The following is a 25,444-nucleotide window of genomic DNA, read 5'->3' as shown; positions in this document are numbered from 1 at the left end:
AACACTGCTCCTAAATTTGTAGATTGAAGTTTACTCTCGAGATTTACAGGATCAATTGTGTTTGTTTAATTTGGTTTCAGAGTTTTAAGCGATTGGGAAAGAAGAATGACGAAAAATGGGGAGTGGAAGTAGTTCTAGGTGAGTGGACTAGAAGAAGATTTGTATATTTGTGTTAAAGAAAGCAACTTGTAATGCCTGTTCACTGAGAGAGAGAGAGAGAGAGAGAGAGAGAGAGAGAGAGAGAGAGAGAGAGAATTGTAGCGGTAGAGTAGAAAGATTGGCAGATAAAAACATCGAGCACTTAATAATTTTAATCCTTTGTATTATTTTTAACTATTAATCATTCTACTGTATAGAGTGAAGAAAATATCTACGACACATGACCAACATACAGTAAGTACATATAAGATTTTATTATTATATAATTTTATATCACATAGTAAGGAGAAGCAACGTTATATTATCAAATATATGTGCATTGAAATTATAATATTACATGTACTTCATTAATTTATTTTTACCTTTTAGTAATCATTACATATTAGTTTTCTATTTAAAGGACATCGATTGCCTTGTCAACACCTCTTTGTCTTATGATATAGTATTTTTTTCACTGGTCTTCGAACATATTAAATTTTACACTTTGTATGAGCACATGAGATTTCCAATTTCTTTATTCAACAGTCTCCAGTCCGAAACCTAAGCCTTTATCAATTCCATCGTGTCATCAAATCAACGATAGTGGAAATTCATTCTCATTTTCTGAACGTAAGTAACTTAATATATTATTGTGAAATACAGTATACTTGTGAGTACTTTAAAATAAAAAAGCCGTTATGATGCTAATATTGTACAACATTGTTCAGATATCTTGTATATGACTCCATAAAACTGAAAGCTAACAAAACATAATTAATATGCCATTTTTATTTACCAAAACGCCGTTTTCTGTTTAAAAAAGTTAACAAAGATGCTTGACAAAAAGTTATTTTGTATGCTGTATATAACCTATAATTTTGAAGTACAATAACCATATAACAAAAATATATAATGGTAACTACGATACAGAATAATAAATGATATATACATTTTGTATTTAATATTTATTAAAGAGTAAAGTGAATAAAATTGGTTCGTTTAATTAAATGTAGAAGGCATTCATTATTATATCAATACAAATTTCTTTCCGACAACTATATCACTCAAAATTTTTAAAATTTCGCTGAATCAGCCGACAGGTGCAATATCCTCTGTGTTGAGCGACATTATTCAGCCAGAATCGTACGAGTTTGAGCTTTTGATATATGGCTGTAGTCATTCAGATGCAGCAAGCATCACTTCACAGCTGCAATATGTCATAGAAAACATCATCTACGAAGTATCTGGGATCATGGTGAATGAATTTCTCTCTCTCTCCCCTCTTTCTATCTAGTCCTTTTTTCTTCCCTTTTTCTCTCTCATTCTCTCTCGTCCCTTTTCTTCCCCTTTTCGAGTTCTTAGCTCTGTTTCTCGTGGGGGTCTGACAATTTTCACATTTTTACTCACAATTCTGACAATTTCCCCCCTATATTTCTCCCTTGTCTTTTTTCTATCTCACTCAAAAGTTTTGTCTACAGCCTACACAAGGTTTGCTCGGAACGAGCTTCAAATCTTCAGGAATATATGAACTGATTCGGGAGGGAAACACATTTCCTGACGGTTATTTTTTGCAATGCGAAATTGTGAGTATCTTTTATAGTCAGCACATGTATTCCTGTTATCTGATTTTACCGTTGTAAGCTATTAAAAAAACTTAAGATAAGACGTAGTTCATTGGAGAAATATAAGCAGTCTAAACGAAAAACGAAAAACAAAGGCAAAACACAAAAAAAAAAACCACGGATATAATTTTGTAAATGGATAGAAACTCTATTTTTGGACGGGAAATTATTTCTTGTATTAAAATTAAAAAAAAACCCAACAAAACCCAATAGTGTTTAAAGTGGAAACTTATATATATATATATATATATATATATATATATATATATATATATATATATATATATATATATATATATATATATGTTAAAGCTTATTTGAGTGATTTCAAGCCAAGAACAATGATTGTCAGGTAGATGTTAAAAAGAGGGTCTTAAAACATACATTTTCTTTTGTCAATGTCAGACTTGTTCTTATATAAAATTAAAGAGGAAAAGAAATATGGTTTTATATGCATTTTGTTTTTATTAACTTGAAGGTGCATATATATATATATAGAGAGAGAGAGAGAGAGAGAGAGAGAGAGAGAGAGAGAGAGAGAGAATTATACAAAAAATCCATATTTTAACGTTTGTCTATAGTGCTTTCGCCCTGCGATCTCTTCAGTAGATTAAAACAATATAAGTTAGTTACATTATGAAGTAGGAAATTAAATTGAATTGAAACTAAATGACCGGTAGTATTTTTTTTTTTAAATATTTTCTAAAATGAAGGACCGACTTCAGTTCGACCAGAAATGTAGGGTTCTTTACATTGGAGATGGAGAAGCGTTCATGTTGTTGGTTGGAATGTACATCACAAGGGGTCTTATAACAACGGTAAGGAAGTCTGTCTGTCTGTCTGTCTCTTATCAAAACTTATCAAAATATGCATAATATTAATATTGTACATAAAAAGACAATATATATATATATATATATATATATATATATATATATATATATATATATATATATATATATATATATATATATATATATATATATATATATATACGAAACACATGACGAACGCATGACATTGAATTAACTGAAGTTTAACCGAGAAGTCTGAAAAGCTGACTGAATGAGTTCTGCCATTAAGTCACGTTGTAGAAGCCAATTATTCACACATCCTGGGATATGACATGTTTCGCATTTATATATATAATAATTTGTATATGTATAATGAGAATCGTGCAAGGTTCTTAGAAAAAGTCACATTTTGCAAACTATGACTATTATGCTAATGACTCTCTTCTTATTTGAATCATATTCTTCGACTTCATGTGAAAAGAAGACCCTTAAACATTTAATTGTAGGCAAAGCAACTCTTGCATTACCTTTTTTGGTAGATACTTTCTTTTCTATTCGGGTTATCTAACATTAAAAATTGTTAATCAGAAAATATTCTTAAAACCGTGGCATCCTTTATTCAATGTCGACAGTTTAATCGTTTTTTGCACATTTTCTAGAATACATAAACATTTCAACACAAAATAAAAGGCCATATGCGAACAATTTGTTTAACATAATGATTTCTCATTCATTTTTAGTAAAGTTTACTGAAATAGTCCAGTGAACTATACTATCCTTAAAACAGCTTATAATTAAAACGTCCCCACCTGCTGATTTTGAAATTTTGTCTTCTTCCTCTCTCCTCAAAAATACGAGCACGAGATGTTTATTATTTTAAGTGAACGAGAAGTTCAGCCTTTTATATTTAGTAGTGAAGGAGTTGTTCAGTGTTTTATTTTATAGAAAAAAAGTGTTTTTGTACAGTGTTTTGGTAGTTCAGTTGGGTTTTTTTTTAAGTATACGTGTAGATCAGTGTTTTGATCAGATTATATGCATTTTATTTTGTTCTTTCCTCTTTCTGAAGCTCCTCTTAAAGCCAGTTGAATATCGTCTCGTGGCACCACAGAGATTCTCTGGACTGGCGGAGAGCAATCTTCGAGTCGTGGCAACCATTTTTCTTTACATTGTAAGACAAGTTACAGTAATACGCGGGAAAGCTCCAATGGCAAGTAATTTATCCTAATTTGCACTCCGTTTGAAAATTAAACACTTATAAAACTTTAACTAAGACAATCTTGAAGAACTAAAAAGGTTATATAGCATTTGTATGCTGTAAGTAGCATTCATTTCATGACTCCGCCCAAGAGCCTTTTAGCTCACCTGAATCGAGGGTTCACGTGAGCTTTTCTGATCCCCTGTTGTCCGTCGTACGTCCCTCTGTCTATCGGTAAACTTTTCACACTTTTAACTTATTCTGTTTGTACCACAATGCAAAATTTAACCAAACTTGGTAGAAACCATCCGTATGGGAAGGTGATTCTGAATTATAAAATTTAAGAACAAAGCCTTTATTGAAAGGGAGATAATTAGAATTACGAAACAATGAAAACAGGGTGTATGCCTGAAAACTCTTTTTAAAAATCTTCTTCTGAAGAACCACTGCCCCAGAAATGTCAATATTGTCATCAAAACCTGTATATATAGTGAAGATTCTAAATTTCTAAAATTAGGCTTCGGACTAATACTGGGTCCCAACGAGAAATTCAAAATTTAGCATTGATAGCATTGATATTTGTTTTCCCTTGGACTGAAATGTCACATTTTCATTGGTTTAAACATAGCACGTGATTGCCTCATATATCTCTATATTTGTTCTGTGAGAAATAATATTAGGCAATATGGCCGTCATTGGTCGACGCTTCGCTTACTCATTTCGACATTTCATAGTATTTTATACATAAACTGCATGCTGTAAGTTCTTAAAGTATTTGGAGTTGTTGCCCTTTGAATTTTTTAAAAAGTAGAGTAGTTGCCCTTAGAATATTGACGTCACGTTGTTTTGTCTGGAGCAGAACAAAATGGCAGCGTCGAAATTTGCTCAAATCTCTGCAGAGGAAAGGGAGAAAACATTTGAAATTGAATAGCAACAAAACATTGTAAGTAAACATGGGTAAAGCAAAGATTTTGAAAGAGTATTTGAAAGGTGAGATTGAAAATTTTGAAGAGTTTAAATGAGTTGGACGAGATGTAAGGCATCTTGTACATGGCTTTGCGTAGATCATCGCTATTTGTAAATAAATATGTCGCTTGATAGTCCTCGAGAAAACATAACACTTATTAGGTTAGTTACTGACTCACTACGGAAATATATTGGGTTGATCAATCTCATAGAAGGCTCGGCTTCGCCTCGCCATCTATGAGATTGATCAACCCAATATATTTCCGTAGTGAGTCAGTAACTAACCTAATAAGTAATAATATATATGTATCAGATAAAAACTGTTTCCCGTAATTATTTTATATATTTCTATTATTTGTATGGAGAATTTTATTTTCCCGTACTTAATGTATATCTTTATATTATGACGTCATAATCAATTCGGCTACATAACGTAATATAATACTAGCGTTTTATGACGTCACAGTAAGAAATATGTATTCGTATGTATGTGTATTTGTGTAACTTAGCAACATGTTGTTAAACTCCTGATGATATATATATATATTGAAACACAATAAAATCCACAGTGGTCGGCGAGTTATAGATAAAAATTAAATAAGAAAACACGAAAAACGTTCAATATAGCTTAAGCGCTTTCATTTTAAAATCTTCAGAAGCTATATAATGGTAACATAGTAACGTGACGTCAAAAAACTTGAACGTTGAACGGCAATGTCTATTATGACGTCATAGCTAGATTTAGCGGAAAAAATATAATTTGCAACATAGTATATAACATACAATTCAATACATTGTTATTACAGACAGTTCAATTTGGGTTTAAAAATACGGATGAACTGTTTTTCTTTTTCTCTTCTTTGCACATTACTGTCACTCAACAGTTTGTAAAATGGAAAGATTTTAAACTGTTTATTGCCGCAAGTGTCCAAATGCTCACTTAACGGTATCTGTCGATATCCCGGGGTGTTTATGTGTTGTTTGTGTACACGCACACGGGCCCGAAGTGGATTGCTTGTTTCCCCAATATAGTACTCGTTGCAGCCTGGACATGTTATAACATATAATACATTCTTAGTGTCACATGACATGTCCGTCTTTACGATGAATTCTTTTCCGTTGAAGTCGTACTTAGATCCCTCTGTAATATGGTCACAGGTCCCGCATCGTGGGTTTCTACACTTAGTAACTGTGTGTTTAGTATCAAAATGGGAAGTGCACAATATTCGTTTTAGATTTTTAGGCTGACGTCTGCTGTTAATGAAGTTCACATCTTTGTAAATTTCTTTCGTGGATTGGTCGTTGATGAGGATATTATTAAACTGATGAATTATTGGCGTAATGTTCATATTTCTTGGATTAAAAGTATGTACAAATGGAATAATATCAATGGTTTTTTCCGGATGTTTACTGGCTAATAATTCCGATCTATCATACGTCCTGGCTTTACGAATTCCGTCGTCAATGAGACCTTCGGGATAACCTTGGTTAGTGAGGTAATGTTTGAGTTCCCCGAGGCGTATGTCTTGGGTGTTTTCATCGCTCACAATGGTACAAATACGTCGAGCTAAATTATATGGAATAGCAGTTTTTGTATGATGAGGATGACACGAATTAAAATGAAGATATTGATGTGTGTCAGTTGTTTTGTAGTATATATCAGTAAAAAGTTTTGAATTCTTCTTTATAACCAGAACGTCCAAAAATGGTAATTTGGTGTCACTACTTTCTAAAGTAAATTTGATGTTGGGATCAAGGTTGTTCACAAGTTGATGAAATATCTTTAAATTTTTTAAACAGTTTAAAATCTTTCCATTTTACAAACTGTTGAGTGACAGTAATGTGCAAAGAAGAGAAAAAGAAAAACAGTTCATCCGTATTTTTAAACCCAAATTGAACTGTCTGTAATAACAATGTATTGAATTGTATGTTATATACTATGTTGCAAATTATATTTTTTCCGCTAAATCTAGCTATGACGTCATAATAGACATTGCCGTTCAACGTTCAAGTTTTTTGACGTCACGTTACTATGTTACCATTATATAGCTTCTGAAGATTTTAAAATGAAAGCGCTTAAGCTATATTGAACGTTTTTCGTGTTTTCTTATTTAATTTTTATCTATATATATATATATATATATATATATATATATATATATATATATATATATATATATATATATATATATATATATAAATCTTTCAAAATCATCCTATTAAGAAGTACAATGCAGCAATTTATGAGATGCAATCATCCTTAGATTGTTTAGATTCTAAATTGATAAGGACAGAAATTCATAAGAACAAATAATCTTCTCAAGAAAAATTTGTGAGGTTACTATGCAAGCATCCTCAGATAGTTTAAATTCTAAATTGTTAAAATTCTCAGTAGTGGTCAAAGTTCAACATATAATTGTATAGGAAAATTGTATAAAGATCATCATCTCAAAAACTACAATCCCACAATTTGTGAGATTACTATGCTAGCATCCTCAGAGATTGTAAATTCTAAATTGTTAAATTGCGACTCATCTAGCCCCCCATCCGGGCCAATGATAGGGCCCCAAGAGAGGTCTAAAGTTCAAGATATAAATATGTGGGGAATGTTTAAAAATCTCCTTATCAAAAACTGCAATGCTACAATTCTGAGGTTTCTTTGCAAGCATCCTTAGATAGTATAGACTCTACTAAGGTCCTAAAATTGATTTAAAGTTCAACATAGAAGTATACAGAAAAAATAATTTCTTTCAAAAATATCATCTTATAGAGTACACTGCTACGTTAAGTTAATTTACAATGTAAAATTTCTCTTCATATCTTCATATCCCCATATGAAGGCCACAGTAACCTTCGTTTAATAAATTTTTAGAATTGTTTTAGTCCATTTTACAATATTGTTATCTTTTAATACGTTGGGGCTAAGAATAATGAGGTTGGTCACTTGACGCATCTAAGATCTTAGTATATGATGATCAAAAAGTAGGAGTCTTTTTATGTATGAATTGTCAGATATTGGAATACATGAGATTTTTATAAGATTTTTAAAGAATTTATGTATCGAAATAAAATTGTACAAGATGTTAAAAACTATTTTTCATGTGCGCGATATGGCCCATTACCCTCTTGCTTCATATTATCAGCTATAAATGTACTGTCAAGCATATATTTTTAAGATCATGTTCAAGTCTTAATTCAGTACTAAAGTTAAGGTATGTTACTAACATACACACAATTAAATTCAATCGCCTTGCTCCAACATTATGTCCCTGTTTATTATATTTGACAAAGAAAAGAATAAGAAAACACTTTGCAGAACTCAACAAAAAATTGAGTACTGTAGATTCCTTATTTTACGCGAGTACTTAATTCCGCGATTCAACGATTTACCATCAAATCGCGAGAACATAAAATCGCGAATGGCGAAATTTCATCATAGTTTCATGTATTCACATGTCTCCTAAAATTTAAAGCGAGATTTAAGAATTCGCGAGACGGGCTTTTCGCGATTTTACGCGGATATTAATTCCTCGCGTTTAATTAGGAATTTACAGTATGTGATAAGGAGGCGAGAAATTTAGATATCTAAGATCATAAAATACAAGATTATTTCCTCAACCATATAAAAAAGCGGGTTAAAAAGAGTTCCCATTCTGCAAAATGTATTGATTTTAATAACATACATATACTGTTCACAGGAAAATATTCGCCCCGTTTTATTTTCGCCCCTTTCGCCCTCCTTGTCAGCGGGCGAATTTAAGACTGGGCGAATTCAAACTTAAATTATTTCTTTTAAAACACAACTGTGTCTGGGCGAATTCAAGACGAAGTAAAACTGTTAACAAGTGTAAAAGGGCGAAAATTACACGGGCCGAAAATAACCCTGAATACAGTTACACCTACCGGGGTATTAGCATTTAAGCTCATAGCACGTATTCTAATACAAATTCATATTATAATATTTTAGCCCGGATATGTCATATTAGGCTTTAGCTATAATATGTAGCTGAGAAAACAACATTTTTTCCATTCTTTCATCTGGTCTTTTTTAATTAATCTGATATTATAGCAAATACCTCGAGAACTGCAGCGGTTTGTGTACCCTGATGAAGAAATGAGGCCTGTGTATGGAAGACTCGCCAAAGCAATAAAATACGGAGAGGTACTGATAAAAAATGCACATACAAGTAAGAATATAGAAATGTTATGAGGGATATGGCAATTCCAACTTTAACAGCATTATAATCTCGAAAGTGCACAGGAATTTTATAATTTTTGAAACAAGAGCTTTGATGACAGAAGATAAACGTTCTACTCACTACTATAATCCCGATCCTAAAAAATCTCTGGTTCGTAGATGTGGTGCTTTTTTAGCGCAAAAATGTCGGAAAAATAGAACTACGCAGTAGTGAAAATTTCGTTTTATTTCTTGTCACAAGCCATATCAAATACCTCGAATGTACGCTTGTTCTGAACTTTAAATCCTCGTTGATAGAAAATCCCACATTTTTCATTAACAAAGCACTAAAAAATATATTTTTCTTCCCCCTACGCGTTATGGAAACAAACACTTTAATAAGTAATGTAAGAAAAATCCTAATATGATACAAACAGTGGAGGCAAATATACATTAGACACATATATTTACATTTGCAAATATGTTTCCTGATATGAACCTATAGAATAGGGAAAACGTTCTGTATGAACTTTTTCATGACGTCAATGATCATAGCACGCGCTTATCGCTTGTCGCTTGGATTATTGTAAACTTAAAATCTCGGTAGTTTTAACAGTTCTTGACTCAATTGGATTTGGTCATCCCCGACCGTATTTGGACACCTCATTTAATTCAAAGAATGGTTCCTTAATTCTCAAATAATGATATCATTATTCATATATAACAGTTTCATATGTTACATATTTGAGAATTGTAGTTTTTGAGAGGAATATGTTCGTAATAACACCCCTATCTAAAAAATATTTGGCCTTTTATTTCAGCTAAATATACAAAATAAATATTTATATGCTTTGTGTAAAGTTTTGTTGATTTTTGGCTTACACCCGGTAGCTTTAAAGAAGAAATGAAAAGGGAAAAAATTATAGATGGACAGACATACCAAAGTTGTATATGTATAATAAATTTGATATATGAAATAAGCATATTTATTTGTCTTGTCATGGGATGACTGATTTCCACTAAACTCCCAAATAGTGAAAAACGATGCATTGATCAAGACCTCATGTTGCGATTTGAGACTTTGACCTTAGCTTAATATCACAAACACTTCTTGTTTAGTTGAATTTCGCCCCAAGCTTTAGGATTGTTTTGAGTTGCTGATTGAAATGATGTTAACTTTATGGAAGCGAAAATATATATCAATGTAACGTTTCCTCGGATTCCTTAATATTTAAAATCATGCCGAGGACAAAATAAATAGCAAATTCAAAGCGAGTACAATCTGTCACAAAAACAATGCAGACACCAATATTCGAGCGGCTCTGTTTTCTCATTTATCATTTTGGCAATGTTAAGTACTAGTGTTTTTCTTTTAACAATACCTTGGACTTTCGGTAGGACGTAGCCTTCTATTTCTTTCACCAAAACAAGTCAGAAATGACGCTGGTTTCGAGTAAAATGGTCATAGATCGCGTTAGCTTAGTTCAAAAGCCAGATTCGAGTTCAACAGAGCGATCGCTCGCTCGCCAAATTTGTGTTGCGGGTACAGGAAATTTTGACAGACGGAAGAGCAACATGTAGTTAGAAAAGTTCATGAGAACATTCGGTACAGTTCAGCGAAAGCAGAAAAAAGTGCACAAAAAGTGCCTGATTTGACAAGGTTAAATTCAATTTGGTAGAATAATGAAGGAATTCAGGTATGGTGTTCTTCAATATTGTTGCTGGTGGAAAATAACTCTTGATGAAAGTGCAACTTTCGAAAAATGTTCATTTTGACGTTTTAAATTGTATTGTATTGTAGACACTGCTGAAGGAATGGGGAGTTGAATACATCAGAAGGCTGCGAATTGCGCAACAATATGAGAGACAGTATTGTAAAGATAAATAGACCTAGAGAACATTTTATTTTAAAAGAAAGTGTTTAATGTTATTAATGATGAAGGGTAAGAAAATGATGGACTGTTCTTTTTTCTGTATATAAGTTTAACTGTTTTATTCTGCAGAACTTAACAATAATAAACATGCAGTCATAAATTGTATGGATACGGATTGATCCAAAGATATTACTGTATCAAATTTTGTTTTGCCTCGGACTAGAATGTCTCGATGTCATTGGATGAATCGCGTCACGTGATTGCCATATAAATTTCTTTACACGGCGAGCGTCAAAATTCATACATACCTTTAATTTTTAAGCCCCAAAATATTTAGAGTGACCCCCCTTTGCCCGTACTGTAATATTAAGATTCTACAATGGCATCCAGGTTTGCACAGATGACTGCCGAGGAAGGTAAAAAAAAATGAAAGAATTAAGCTATGAATGCAATTGATTATATTATCTTTTGTTTGTTTACATATCAAATTGTCCTCGACAAAACAAAAGACTTATTAGGTTTGTTACTGACTGTTTACGGAAATTGATGGGGTCGGCTAAGTCCATAGAAGGCTCGGCTCCGCCTCACCTTCTATTGACTTTACCGACCCCACAAATTTCTGTAAACCGTCAGTAACAAATCTGATAAGTAATATTGTACGCTTTTTCGAGTTGATTGTGGTTATATCTATATGTGTGTTAACAGATGTTGAAGTGATATTGACAATTTCTTGAAATAAAATTGTAACATAAAAATTGGATTTATGATATGACTGTATTAAAAAATAAATCGAGTATTTCTGCCGGATGTCACTGTGCAAAGAAACAGCATTGAGATTTTTCCTTTTCCTTAAAATCATGTTTCATATACATTCAAAACTTAAAGAAAAAAATAGAAATGTATAATCTGAGATACTTGCAAGCAATGTCAGTCATTCAATATACATGTACGTAGATACACTTCCACACCTTCACCCTTGACACGAATAAAAGATGAAAAATTAGAGACAAGTTGAAATGACATTGTCATTTTATCCACTCTTTGGTTAGATATGACCATGTATGGCTTGCGTATAGGCAGTAAACGCGTGCATACATGTAATGGACAAACCCATGGCCTAAAGACTTCCTTATAAGGTACATGTAGTGAAAAAAGATACAATGACCCTAAACGCTTTCATCTCTTAGTATCGTTTGAATTTTCAAAATTTAAAAAAAAAATTAAAAAATCTGTAAGAGAATCTTATTGTTATTCTTTCCTGCATTAGCATCAAATATGAAATATTATTTCAATATGAAATATTAGTTTTAAGACGTTACTTGGAAGAACAACGACAATAATTATCTGTAAAAGGAATGCCATTTACAATGTCCTTTTAAATTACTTAGTTTGGATTGACCTAGATATAGAATTAAATTCAATGCACATTTATCACAATTTAACTTGCACTTAAGTTTATCAAATTAATCTGAGCAGCAATCACGGCTCCGATATTTTAGGATTTTTTTTCATATCAAATTAAATTAAAAAGGATTTAATCACTATAGCCATTGGGAATATGTAGATGTGCATTTAAAAATCATTAAGCACTTTTCTTAATCCTAGATTACAATTTAAAACGACCATTGATCTACCGCTATTGAATATCAGTCCGAAGCAGAATTGTTATTGAAAAGTCTCAGTCAGGTGTGTAATGCCATCTGTACACCTTGCAGGTATACACTTTATTAAATTATTCCTAGTTATAAAATAGCCAAGAAAAATACTATTATAAAATATATGGCAAGCGTGTCCTCTATAAGAGGACATCAATTACCAGTTTAGCACAAAGAATTTAAATCACAACTAGCTGTTTCAGTCATTGTGGACAGTGCCTTTCAATTTCTGTCTGACTTTTATACAGCTATTTGCTAAGGTCTCGTGCACTGCCAATGTGGCTTCGTCTGGAAGAATATTATAATTATCATCCTCTTCGTTAATGGCTACGGCCGATATTCTATAAATCCGTCTATCGTAGCCACAATCGTCTTCGCACGTCGGAGGTAGCGATTGTTTTAGATGCTGGCACATCATAGTGTACATGTTAGCGTCCCTTGGGGTCGCGATGTCATGCATATAGCTTTGCTCTCGAGTTACATCTTTCTCTTTACGGAGTGTTAATTTGATCACCTCCTTGGTTGTTTTGTCCGACTGTTGGGGAATGTTTACGGAAAGCTTTTTGTTTTTGTTGTTATTGTTGTTGTCTACGTATGTTGTTTGGATCAACAAAGGTGATTGATAGTTTACGCTTCTGTTGTTCGTTTGGTCAGATCTGCTAGACAAGAGAGATAAATCTTGTATTTTTACTGTATCTTCTGGATATGAAAATATCTCCTTTGGCACGGTTTCCTCATCTTCGGATTCGTGACTTCGTACATTATCATCATAATCATGGACGCTTGGTAATCGTATCGTGTTTCTCTGATCGCCTTCTTCTTCTGGATTTTCCGCTTTAAGCATGCGAAATTTTTCTCGGTACTGAAGCAGCGCACGGCGACGCATCAAATGAGATGTCTTTTTTGTCGTTTTCCGTTCACCATTATGCCCTTCAATTTCATCCTTAGCACTGATTTTGTTGCCTTGCAACTTGTTTTCACTGAATTGATAGGCAGGTACTTGTTCTCTTATAATGGGAGCCCGATATGCCACACGGTTTTGGTTATCATCAATTGCCTTTTCCTTTTGTTTTTCCTTGGATCTGAGTTGATCTAAAGTGTGACTATCCGGAACTGTTGTTTGTCCCATTCCATTGGGAGCTAGGGCCAGAAACCTGTAGAGTTTGAATTCCTTTACACTTCTACGGGAGTGCCGACTTCTGTCCTTCACTGATTTCGATGATGGCGTATGTCTTTTTGAGTGGGTCCTTTTTTCCCTGGAGTCCGTAATCGGAACACTTTGAGTAGACAAAATAGAACGCGATCCAAAAGAGTCCCTGCTGTAACACGAATTTCGACTAGCAATTCTGGATTCGGAGTCCGATTTTGTATCATCTCGCAAAACTTCCGTGCTAGAACGAACATTGTCAGTCGGAGGTCGCTGATTTGATGCAGTGACCTCCGACTGAGGTCGTAATCCAGTCGTTCCTATTGTCTTTTGAGAATCGCTGTTTATCGAAACTTTTCCTGCTTGTTTTGGGGGAATGACTTTTGAACCGTTCTTATTCTGAAGGAATTGTATCACTTGTTTCATGTTAAGCTTATCTGGGTCATGATCATTGATGGGCGTTGTACTTCGAGGGAGTTGATTCACATTCAACTTATATTTCTTTCGCTTCTGAGCTTGTTCACTCGCATACTTTTCTTTCCGCATCTGCAAGTCAAGCTCGCCAGGGGTTGGTTTCAGATTCCGCATTATAACATTGGTTCCATAAAAATACTTCCTTTCTGACAACACCGACTTCACACTATCACTGTTACTTGTAGCAAGAAATTGAGATTGATCCATCTGACATTCAGACTGAGAGTCACTCAGAGTATCGTTATTTTGTGTATTTAAATCCTGGACCCAGCATTTCTTTACCGATGCGATCTGAAGTTTCTTTGAATGACTAGCCACGAATTTTCCGCCGTAAAACGATTTTATAAACTCCGTCGGGGGTCTGCCTGAGAATGGAACATCTTGGGTCCCTTTGTTCACGTCTTCGGAGCCGGTTGTTATGCAGGAGTTGGAGCGGGTTACGGCCAATACGGGATAATTCCGTTTCTCTGTGGTAGAATCAGAGTTTGTTTGCGATGAAGAAGAGGTCGAGGGCCTCGAAGCTGAAAAATGTTGGTCGTGTACAAACGGAGCAATCTGAACAACTGTCGGTCTCCAGTTCGAGTTATCAGAAGTCAACACTGCTGCACTCATGATGTTGTTGTCCCCGACGAAGAAACGTCAGTGAAATGTTGACTGAACAGTTAGTGATTAGGCGCATTTTAAAAGATTAATCGGGAAGGCGATTTTATTCAAACATCCGTCGATCACTTTTTAGGGGGTTTGGATGGAAGCATTTAACGATTACGTTTTTATAAATGATCGTGGATTAGCCTGTGTGATATGTTAATTGTGATTTTGGGAAACTTGAGAATATGCCAGGCTCCTTAACCTGTAATAGAAAGAAAAACATTTATATAAGTGTTTGCTGAGATAAAAAAATCTGCGAAGAATGCATTGAAAAAAAATTAAGCTACGAAAACATTCGTTCGTAAACGCTGATGTTCATTTTACCAATCAATGAGTATCAAAAAAATAAATTCCTAGTATACATGAATATATCTACAAAGTTTTGTAATTTGAACAAAGCGTGGAAGACAGTGCTGAAAAAAGGGATGGTTAGTTCTCATGCTTCGACAGAACCTGTTTACACATTTAATCATATTTTTTATTTGCGAGAATATTCTTACAACTTTTTCTTTGCCTGACATTAAACTGCTTCAATTAACTTTACACCCACAGCAGACTGAAATATGTAATTCTAAAATGGTTCTAGATCATTAATTTTGAAAAAAGTCCTCTGCGACATGTCATTTGATTTTCGATCCATTGTTAAGCGGAGAAAATAATCTTCTCTATGTCTTGAACACACCACCTACCTGGCTTTAGGCGTTTATGTACAAAAATATAATGTTTTATTAACCTCCAGAAATGGATATAAAAAATGTCCACACGTCATTAAATTATTAAACTTTTATCAGAAACATAATGGTTAAATAAAAACTAGTTATTGAAATAGTTCACAGAAATGAATTGAAGCTCACCTTCATCATTTTCACATTTAAAATCCATTTGTATGATATTTTATACATCTATTTTGGTGATTTAAATGCCTGCAACAAAGGTCGGTGAAAATTAGCTTTCAAAATAAATCATCTATTAAAATAATTCAAATCGGAATTATATCTGGAGAAGGTTTAAAGTCTTCAAAGAAGAAACCTTGTAGATTTGCGCCTTACGGATATGCGACTGTCATAGTTATGAATATACAATTCTAATCATTAATGTTATTGAACTAGCACTTCAGAGTTAAGTTTGTTGTAAACAATTGTAAAAGAAAAATTTAAAGACATGTAAATACGCTAATTCTAATTTAGACAATTAGAGGCCAAATGGACCATAGTGCTGAAACAAAGCTAGCTGCCAAATCAAAGATCCGTTAAGGTAAAAGTTGAAGACACACCCTTTTGAAAATGTTGTACCAAGTTACTGGATTTAACTACTTTTTATCTTGTTTTCTTTACATACTGGCTCTATGTTTCTAGTAACCTGACAAGCTCAATTATTATAAATCAACATATTATTTTAATATGGATATGAAGAATTAGTCATTGTTCACACAATTGATTTGATGGACAGGGCACAAGAACTGTTGTTGGTGGCCTATGTTCCTCGCGGAACGACAGACCTAAGTAAGATAGTAAATAAGTAAGCACAAAAAGTTTAAATAATCATTGATGGTTAGGCCATCTTTTAAATGATTGAGGTGGAATAGGATGGAGGAGAGTGGATGCGAATATGAGAGTTCGATGGTATTTTTTTCATTTTGTTAATGTTAATATCACAATTTGTTAGATAACCTCTTTTTTCAAATCTACAAATGTCTAAGAACCAAATAAAAAGAACCAGGAACAATAAAAAAAGGAAAAAATTCAGTGTCGTCTGATTTGACCGTTATGTGACTATTAATTATCCTATTCGTGGGTGGTTGGCTGTTCAACATAAATGTAAACATGCACCGATATCACCCCTACCCGAAAAAATTAAACATACAGTAACATTATTTCACAAACACTTTAAAACTAAACGTCTTTAGATATATCAAAAATATTATTAAAATGTATCACGATTTTTGCTCATAGATTTCTAGTCGAAGGTTCCTTTCAACATGAAAAAAAAAAAATCTAAATACACAAATGAATGTACATTGGTAACAATTCCACAATATAATGCCCAAATTGATGACATTCACACAGAACTGGCTTTGACTAAAGATTAAAGTGGCATTTTCCGTTGACCTGAAATCTTTTAAATTCTGATTGATTCCTGGGTACCATTCATATATCTTTAGATTTGAGGAAAAAGTCAATACCGCTTTACTGAGTAGAAGCCGATACAGAGAGATAAGAACCACACGAAATGTGGTCCTTTTAAAACAAGGAAGGACACGTGTTTGAAAGTGCCTGTTCTTGGTATTATTTTTGAAGAAAAAATCATTACCTTTCGATGTTTTTTTTTCTTTAAGAGGGCTGGTTGGTCTCAGCCATTTTAAGACTATATGAATCTCATTAAGAAAAAGAGCTCTCTGTAAAAAGTAGAGGAAAATAATTTATTCAAATTTTAAAGCTAAGATATTTGGACCTTTTCTTAACTAAAAATAGTTAGTCGCTAAAAGGTAGCTCAAATAGGCAGCGTCGTTATAAGTTTTGGTTTTTGTCGTGCGAGTTCCGAGTCAATTTTGCAAAATCAAGAAATTTAATGCTATTTTTCTGTCTATTCGTTTGACAACTGACAAAATTTATTGAAAACATTTTAAAGGACTTCCATTTTAAAATCAAAGTTTTATAAATATGTCAGTGTATTTAATTTGTTATGTTCTAAAGTAGCGCTTATTGCATATTACTTTTCACGTGGTTAACCGTAATGGCTATTAAAATTAGAAGAATTAATGCAGTTTAATCTCCAATTTAGATTTATTTAATTCGCTGCTGCACCTTATAAAACTTTCTTCATAACTCGAGTAACTTACAGCGTTCTACTGTTTTAATCCAACTTTGCACATTAAAGATTACGATAATTTTATGATATTTATCATACTTATATTCCTTTATATCTTATTTAAAAAAAAAAATTCCGCCCCTAAAATATGATCGATAAAGTAATAAATGATTCTAAATGAAATTGTATTTTAAGATTAAAGTTGATTACAAGAACTTGTTATATATTTGTTTTATAAAAAATATAAACAAAGATTGAAATATTTAGATCACTTTCAAGAGCGTCTTGCAGATTTCAAATTATATGCCAAAGTTCATGCAAAAAAAAGCTATGTATGAAATTATCACCTGTAAAATTCAAAAGTTATGTACGATTACCGTTCAGATGCAGTTTTAATATGTCCCCGTCTCCACATGCAGAGAAATGTGTTGATTAGACCAGTATATTCCAATTCTTAGCGGCCTGATTAAGCGTTTTCTGCTGAACTTACACACAAACACACACACACACGCTCACATTCAATCTCAAAGCAGGGGGTGACATTTATGTAATAGATACAAGAATATGCTCCTGTTACCCCCGTATTACCTCAATACACAAGCGCTGTAAGGTCTTTTGATAAGTATCAAAGGAATGGGAGATATAGACTCAATGCATTCCCAACAGTTAATTCGACGAATAACCGATTTAAATGTGTAAAAAGTCTCGTTTTTCTTTGGGGGACAGAAGGTGTTAGATGGATTAGATGCAGTCGTCCAGGGCTACGGTAAATAAGGGAAAGGCATTTTATCAATTGCCAGAGAACACACAAATCATAAAGTCAACCTTAATGCTAGCGCAATATCGCTCAGTGATAGAGTGAAGAATGGAAATGTCCTTCTCTAAACGTTCTCTTATTTGAGCGAGTTCAAGTACTCAGATTGTTAATTTACGAGACGCGCTTGTCAAACTACTTCTTTTAAATACGGTTGTGTTCAGGTGCAAGTTTTAGAAGAGAAGGATTTATTAGGAAAGTACAAGAATATCAAAAGTGAAAACTTGTGTTCTTGTACTTTTAAACTTTTAAATACAATTCAAAAAGGAAGTTCACTTTTTATTTTATAAAGAAACGTAAGATTCTCATTCTCTCTCTCTCTCTCTCTCTCTCTCTCTCTCTCTCTCTCTCTCTCTCATTAATGCTATTGATCGCTAACAAGTTCTCAATACGGAATTTTTTAATTACTAAATATCTTATACAAATAATTAGATTGATTATCGACTGTGAGAAAATTCGTCAAATATTCTTTATCAGTCAAAAAGAACAAAGCAAGTCTTCAAAGCGTTTTGCTAGACATCGCTACTATACACTGATGACAAGATCGACCAAGGTCAATGAAATGATGAATGCTTTGTTACGTAATTCCCACAGACTTAACTAATTAGTCCGAAATTTAGAGTGAAATGTGATATTTTTTTCTTGTTCTCGAAGTCAATAACTGTCAAATGTAATCGCGTCGACCATCGATGCGGAAAAATGCACACCTTATACGTACCTCAATTAACAAGTTGTTATCGACGATATGGCAGAAAAATAATCAACAATTTAAATAAATGCTGTATCTTCGACTGCTTACGATATGTTACGATCTAAATATAATCAAAAGAAGCATATTTTTTTTCCCAGGGAGATTAAATTTCAACGAACATGAAAACTCAAATAACATTACGGAATTTTTGTGGTAAGGAAAAAATCAAACATAAATGTCTATGTAAAAAGAAAAAAAAAAGACATGAATTTTATGGCAATGATAAAAATGATAAAGTGAAAATGAAGGTTAGAGACGAGACGTCGATTCCCTACCTGGTGATTTGGCTGATCAACGCGAACCCATCAATACTGGCGGTCCTGTTCCACAAGAGTCATTTATTCACCAGTGTCAACAGCATATAGAACCCATGAGTTGAAGTATCCCAAGGTTTACTTATCACTTAAAACATTTAAATCGCTTATTGAACATTCCTGATTTTTTTTACTCCTCTATAATTTCCTTTCTGTTCAGCAATGACCCGTGATCTTAGGAACCCCCCATATCACCCTCCGTTAATGTCCTCTGTAAACTTTTTATCTGTTTTCCAATTTCTCGATTTTCAATCGACAGAACGCGCAGACAGAAAAATCTACCCCCCGATTTGTTAATGCGGCTAATTTTAGTCAAATGGTAATCCTGTTTAAAGGTATTAGGCGAAAAATGGATTACCCCGCTGCATTTTGTACAACACACTGCAAATGTTAAATTACTTTCGTGGCCATTCAGCAGACTGCTTTTCAACTCGGGTATTATTTATAGCTAGAGCGACATTTGAAGACTGGTTTTTTTGTTTTGTTTTGTTTTGTTTTCAAATAAGGAATAACAAACGGTAAAAGTTCAAATGAGATCTGGACAAATTCGGGAGTGCTCAAATGAATTGTCTAGAAGGCTAAAGGTAGATTGCTCCTTCTACTGTGTTTGATGGCAAAATTGAAAAGTGAAATGCTTGAGTCATTCATTTTGATCTTTGACTTTAAATTTGATTTAAATGTCAAGATATCATTGCACAACCTTTTGAAAGTTTTTCTAAAGATGTTCTGTCATTGTAATGTATCAAAGATTGGTTTGTCTTTTGGTGGTTTTGTACGTAGTATGCTTTAAACTTCAGTATAAATGCAGACTGTGTTCTTCATAGACGCAAGGAAAATTACTTCTGTCAATAACAAAAGACGATTTGTTTGCTTAATACGTTTTACGAGTACGAGAGAGAGAGAGAGAGAGAGAGAGAGAGAGAGAGAGAGAGAGAGAGAGAGAGAGAGAGAGAGAGAGAGAGAGATGACGATTTGTTTGCTAAATACTTATTTTGAGAGAGAGAGAAAAAGAGAGAGAGATGACAATTTGTTTGCTAAATACTTGAGAGAGAGAGAGAGAGAGATGGCGATTTGTTTGCTAAATACTTATTTTGAGAGAGAGAGAGAGAGAGAGAGAGAGAGAGAGAGAGAGAGAGAGAGAGAGAGAGAGAGAGAGAGAGAGAGAGAGAGAGAGAGAGAGAGAGAGAGAGAGAGTTTAACTGCTCATATTGACTATTTCGTTTTGTAATTTTAAACACGCACCAGTGACAAGGAACAAGCGAATAAATGAAAACATTTATTGAAGCCAGTGCTTGCTTTAAATCCCTCTCCAAATCTACTGGCATGAAAATTGATAGCCCGATTCAATCGATAGATATATTTCCAAGAGTTATTTCCTAGTGTTCTGTGGTTTCTCCTCAAATATTTGCCACTTTAGTTTTCGATTTCTTACAATAATATTTAGATACAACCGTCGTGATTTTGAATTAGCGGCATGTCCCTAATACAAGCAACAGCTATTTCTGCATAGATAAGATAATCCTGTAGTCTATACGATTAATTTTCTCCTAATTAATATTGATTAATTGTCTAGTATTTAACAAAAACTTGCAGTGTACCAGCTTGTTTTGAGCTAAGCGTGCTAATTGTTAATTCTGAATCAGTAAACGACAGAGGGTAAGAAAACAAAGCATACGCAGAAACTTGTTGATATTGAGATGAACAGTTGAGTTGAAAGTTTCCGATTTTAAAAAAAATGTAAAGATTCCATTTATTTCGTCGTTATTTAAACGTTTTTATATAAAATAGCGCCATTTAAAAGTACATGTAAAAAGATGGTTATAATTGCATTTTAAGAAACTTTGAAAATATCCAAAGAATTTAATTGTACAAGAATGTTGAAAAGGAAAAAGTACTTTTATCTAATGCAATCTATGAAATGTATTATTTACAAGATATTAGCGCCCCCCCCCCCCCTCCCTTCTTCTTCATTCCGTTCCTTCCTTAATTCTCATTGGTAAACTTTCGCCAGGAAGTTATTTTTTTTAGCAATGATTGCTACCTTCAAGGCTCATATGAATCATCCCTCTCTATACCTGTAATCATTTACATTTATATCATTGAATCCATTCATTAAAAATGTGTAAAAAAACATGTATGTAATCATTTTCGATCAGCACATTTCACAATCGCGCCATTTCCCTACCGTTACCATGGTTACTACAGCTACTTAGAAGTCCGAGTTCAGTCCGTGCAAGTCCGTGGAGTCCGTGCTCTCAATGACAATGTACCTGTAGCTTTGGAGAAGGGGTCGTATGAACTGGATTCAACTGGATCGCGTAATTTTTTATTCTTGTACATTTTTATTTTGATCAAGTGTCTGAATCAACTGATTTTCTTTGAATAAAAATTCCAGTGCAAAAATACTTAAATTTTTATCATATCGGAGCAGTATGGGAAAACTCATATATATATCATGGGATTTTTCAAATAAGAAATAAAGGCATACAGGCCTACACATGTAAGAAAAAAAAATATTTTATTTAAATAATGCAAGAAAGCAAACGACTGAAATGTCAATAAATTTAATTAAAACGTATTCGATTAATAAAACATCGTACTTTATGATTCAAATTTGCGGTCGAAAGATTGTAACAACAGCCTTTGTATATCTTTATATACGTGGTTTCTATTTGTATTCTATTTTTACAACCCATTTTAAAAAAGTAAATGCCTTCTTGATTGAGTTGATTTTAAAATTGTGTGTTTAAAGCACACTTTTGATTAACAAGTACATGCGATAGGTGCCTCACACAAAATTAAATATACGAGCTTCTAAATAAAAAGCATCTTAAGATTAAATGTCAACAAATAAAAAAAAGGAAATTATTAGAGTGTATTTGTTTGGGTTTTTTTTCACATTCTACGGTCATGTATTTATCCTTAAACTCATAAATGATTTATATCAGGTTCCAAAAAAAGATTAATTTTTGATTATTTATATATATTTATGATTCGTATATTACATATGTACAACGTCATACATTAAGAAAATATCAAAATGAAAACTAAAGATCTGTTCACCTATAATCGCACTACAAAAAAATAAATAAATAAAAAGACAATATAATATGAAACTGAATAACACATTAAATGTTTTGGAGAAAGCTTACATAGACATTGCCTGCTGCCTAATCCATTTATGTAAATGACTGTATATTTGCATCATGAAATATGTTCAGATCAAATCAATGTTTTGGCCAAGATTTAAATCAAATATATATATATCTCATCCATCGGCCTTGAAAGATTTTGAGATTTTAAAATTTACGACTTGACGCCATATTCACTTTTTAAAGACTCCATAAATGAAGGAAAATTTATTACTCGATAATGTAACAACTAAAAATTTTAAAGAATATTCTAATTCATCATCACTATTTTATTATCTCCTTCATGCGTAATGAATAAATGTTTATGAAAATAATTACACAATGTGATACAAGTGATAGTGTATATCCACAGGCACTTTACTTTACATATTTTCCTCTTAATAAAACAGACTTTCTGCATACCTAATATAAACAGGTGAGCGGTATATTTTCTAATGACATAACAAGAAAGATAACTCGTACAATAAACAATTCTCTACGGACGCAAATGGCGAAAAGCTTGGTGTTCAATAAACATAAGAAAAAAAATTTGCTAACGTGAAAATAATTTTGTTATCACCTCTCGACAATATGGATGCACCCCTTCACGCAAATACTGACAATTATATTAATTTATTATGCTTTCGTTTTTTCTACAAATAATTGTCACGATTTAGAAAGAAAAACGACACACAGAATAGAATCTGAGTTTTAAAATTTGATTTAACTACTGAATGAGATATGAATTGTTTGCTGTGATAATGATAAACAGAACGCTTGACGGGACTTAAATATCGAAATACAGCACGACAGAATATACACAGCTTATGTCATTTTGGGCCTTTTTTCAACTACTTTGTAATTTCATGGACTCATTCTTTCATACAATTTTAACAATCAAAATAAAATGAAAACTTAGAAACAGATTGCATAAATGAACGTGTGTTAACTTTTCATGCTCCAAGCTCCACACTATGTAAACACTGAAGAAAATATGTTGAAAAAAGTCACATTTTGCTACATTTTTTTTGTACTTGGGTCTTTTAGCAATTACGGACGTGTCTAAAACAACAACTTAGGCCTATTAAAAAAATTGTGTGTTTAGGGTAACACTGATGAAAAAATTAGGTTAGGTAGGTAGGGATTGTTTTTAATTTTATCATGTTTTGTTCTGCATGAATCCTAAGAATGTTTGTTTGTGTCATATTTAATAATGGGTTTTTAATAGAAATAATATAAAAATCACAATTGGATAAAAAAAGACATCTAAAAATTGTAGGATCGGGGCATTTTTGTTGGTTAGGTCGGGTTACCCTAAACACACAACTTTTTTTTTTTAGGCCTTACTGATGATTATTAGAATGAAATCAAATGCCAAACAATTCTTAACCTTCATAACTTACATGCATTTAGTAAATAAAACAAACATCATTGCAAAATAAATCAACAAAGCAAAACAAAACAACACACCCCCATCTGTCAATCAAATTGGAGAAATTTGAAAGTATAACTTTAGATTGATTATTAATTGGGTTTCTAAGAGCATTGTAAGGATTCCAATACACCAAAAGTGTTCCTAAATGTTTCTGCAGCTTACACCTAAATATAGATTTGATTTGACACGAAAACAGGAATAATTGTCAAGCACGATTCGTGTACCTGAAAATTCTTATTTCTGTGATTTCATAGTATATTCGTTTAAGTCAAACTTTCGTTGAAATCGTTGTGAAGGCGATACACAAAATCAAACGTTCATCGAAGTCAGAAACTTTTAAACAATGTTAATCGGTTGGATAATTGTCCACACATCAATGTAAATATATCATCGAAACTGCAAGCATATTGTATCGCCAAAATCATCGACACATGATGCCCAATGTTACTGAAATCACAGTATTCGAAACGTTCACACCCGAGTTTGTAACACACAGTGTGATTTGTTTGATTTTTCAAATGTTGTTCTGTAAAGCCTGATTTATCTTCGATCTTTTAAAACGTACATGTACTTCATATACCAATTATATGGTTATCGGAGAATAAATGAATTGAATGGTAATTTGATTCAATTGATCGCTTAATATAATACTAAATTCCAATTAATAACCACAGCACTACAATTGCAAATCGAAATTTTTCCGTACGAATTCCATTTTCAGGACTATTTAAACCTAATATTGACATTAAAACAAAGTAATGAATCTCTAATCCTCAAATAATTGCTTCACGGCATTGCGACTGTGGTTTGAAAATATGAGTAAACGCCGTGCCATGTTGCGCCTTCCTTACGTTTATCTTGGGAAAGAAAACAAACAAGAAAATAATTTGAATCTAAAATCGATGTGAAGCACCTGTTCCTTTAATTTAGAATTATCTTTATCGATAGTTATTGCGGTTCTTGTAAACAGGAGCTGCCTTTAACTTAGCTAAGCCCTGTTTACATTCTCGAATGGCGAGTCTCTCCTACATAATACCTGTTTCGAGAATCTCTTGAATGAAATGGAAGCTGTACATCAAAAAGGAAAGATATATATTTAATATTATTACTTTTGATTGGCATAAAGATTTATTAGACACTGATCACACTCTTCCAAACATAATTGTATTCGTCTTTGACAACCCTGATTATATGCATGCGTACATTGGTAAATGTTTATTAACTTATTGATATTCAGTAATATGTACATGTATGCATGTACATTTACAATCATAAGGTATGAGTATTATCAATAGTAAACATATCCACCGAAATATTTATGAAAAAGTTGATATCTGTTATTTAAATGTGTTGGAAAATGATACTCGAAGAGCTAGACAGTATCAATTGGGAAAAGAAGATTACAAAGGACGAGTGCACTTATGGGCCCCGGTGAAAAGTGAAAAAATGAAGAATCAAATTAAGCATATTTTTTTCCTTAACGTTATCTATTGATATCTAT

The 25,444-nt window shown here is 32.9% G+C and overlaps 1 protein-coding gene and 1 pseudogene across 5 annotated transcripts; one reads left to right on the top strand and one right to left on the bottom strand.

Annotated features, from left to right (window-relative positions):
* On the top strand, positions 1-10,780 carry LOC128185213 (uncharacterized; annotated as a pseudogene).
* A 1,675-nt stretch (positions 10,781-12,455) lies between these two features.
* On the bottom strand, positions 12,456-19,805 carry LOC128185510 (uncharacterized). Of its 5 annotated transcripts, XM_052855091.1 has the most exons (4): positions 19,339-19,805; positions 17,001-17,085; positions 15,545-15,613; positions 12,456-14,892 (listed from the first exon to the last, which is right to left on the bottom strand). In XM_052855091.1, exon 4 carries the CDS (start codon positions 14,652-14,654, stop codon positions 12,621-12,623), a length of 2,034 nt encoding a protein of 677 aa, XP_052711051.1. In that variant the 5' UTR covers positions 14,655-14,892; positions 15,545-15,613; positions 17,001-17,085; positions 19,339-19,805; the 3' UTR covers positions 12,456-12,620. The 5 variants fall into 5 exon arrangements, with proteins under 5 accessions (XP_052711051.1, XP_052711050.1, XP_052711049.1 ...); XM_052855090.1 differs by lacking the exon at positions 17,001-17,085; XM_052855089.1 differs by lacking the exons at positions 15,545-15,613; positions 17,001-17,085.
* Positions 19,806-25,444: the final 5,639 nt, after the last annotated feature.

This window comes from Crassostrea angulata, chromosome 5, assembly GCF_025612915.1.
Source record: "Crassostrea angulata isolate pt1a10 chromosome 5, ASM2561291v2, whole genome shotgun sequence".
Classification (NCBI taxonomy): domain Eukaryota; kingdom Metazoa; phylum Mollusca; class Bivalvia; order Ostreida; family Ostreidae; genus Magallana; species Magallana angulata.
This window is presented reverse-complemented; position numbering and strand designations above follow the sequence as displayed.

What these genes read in the sequence shown, in the direction of transcription:
- LOC128185510 (XM_052855091.1), bottom strand. Translation starts at nt 14,654, where the DNA reads ATGAGTGCAGCAGTGTTGACTTCTGATAACTCGAACTGGAGACCGACA.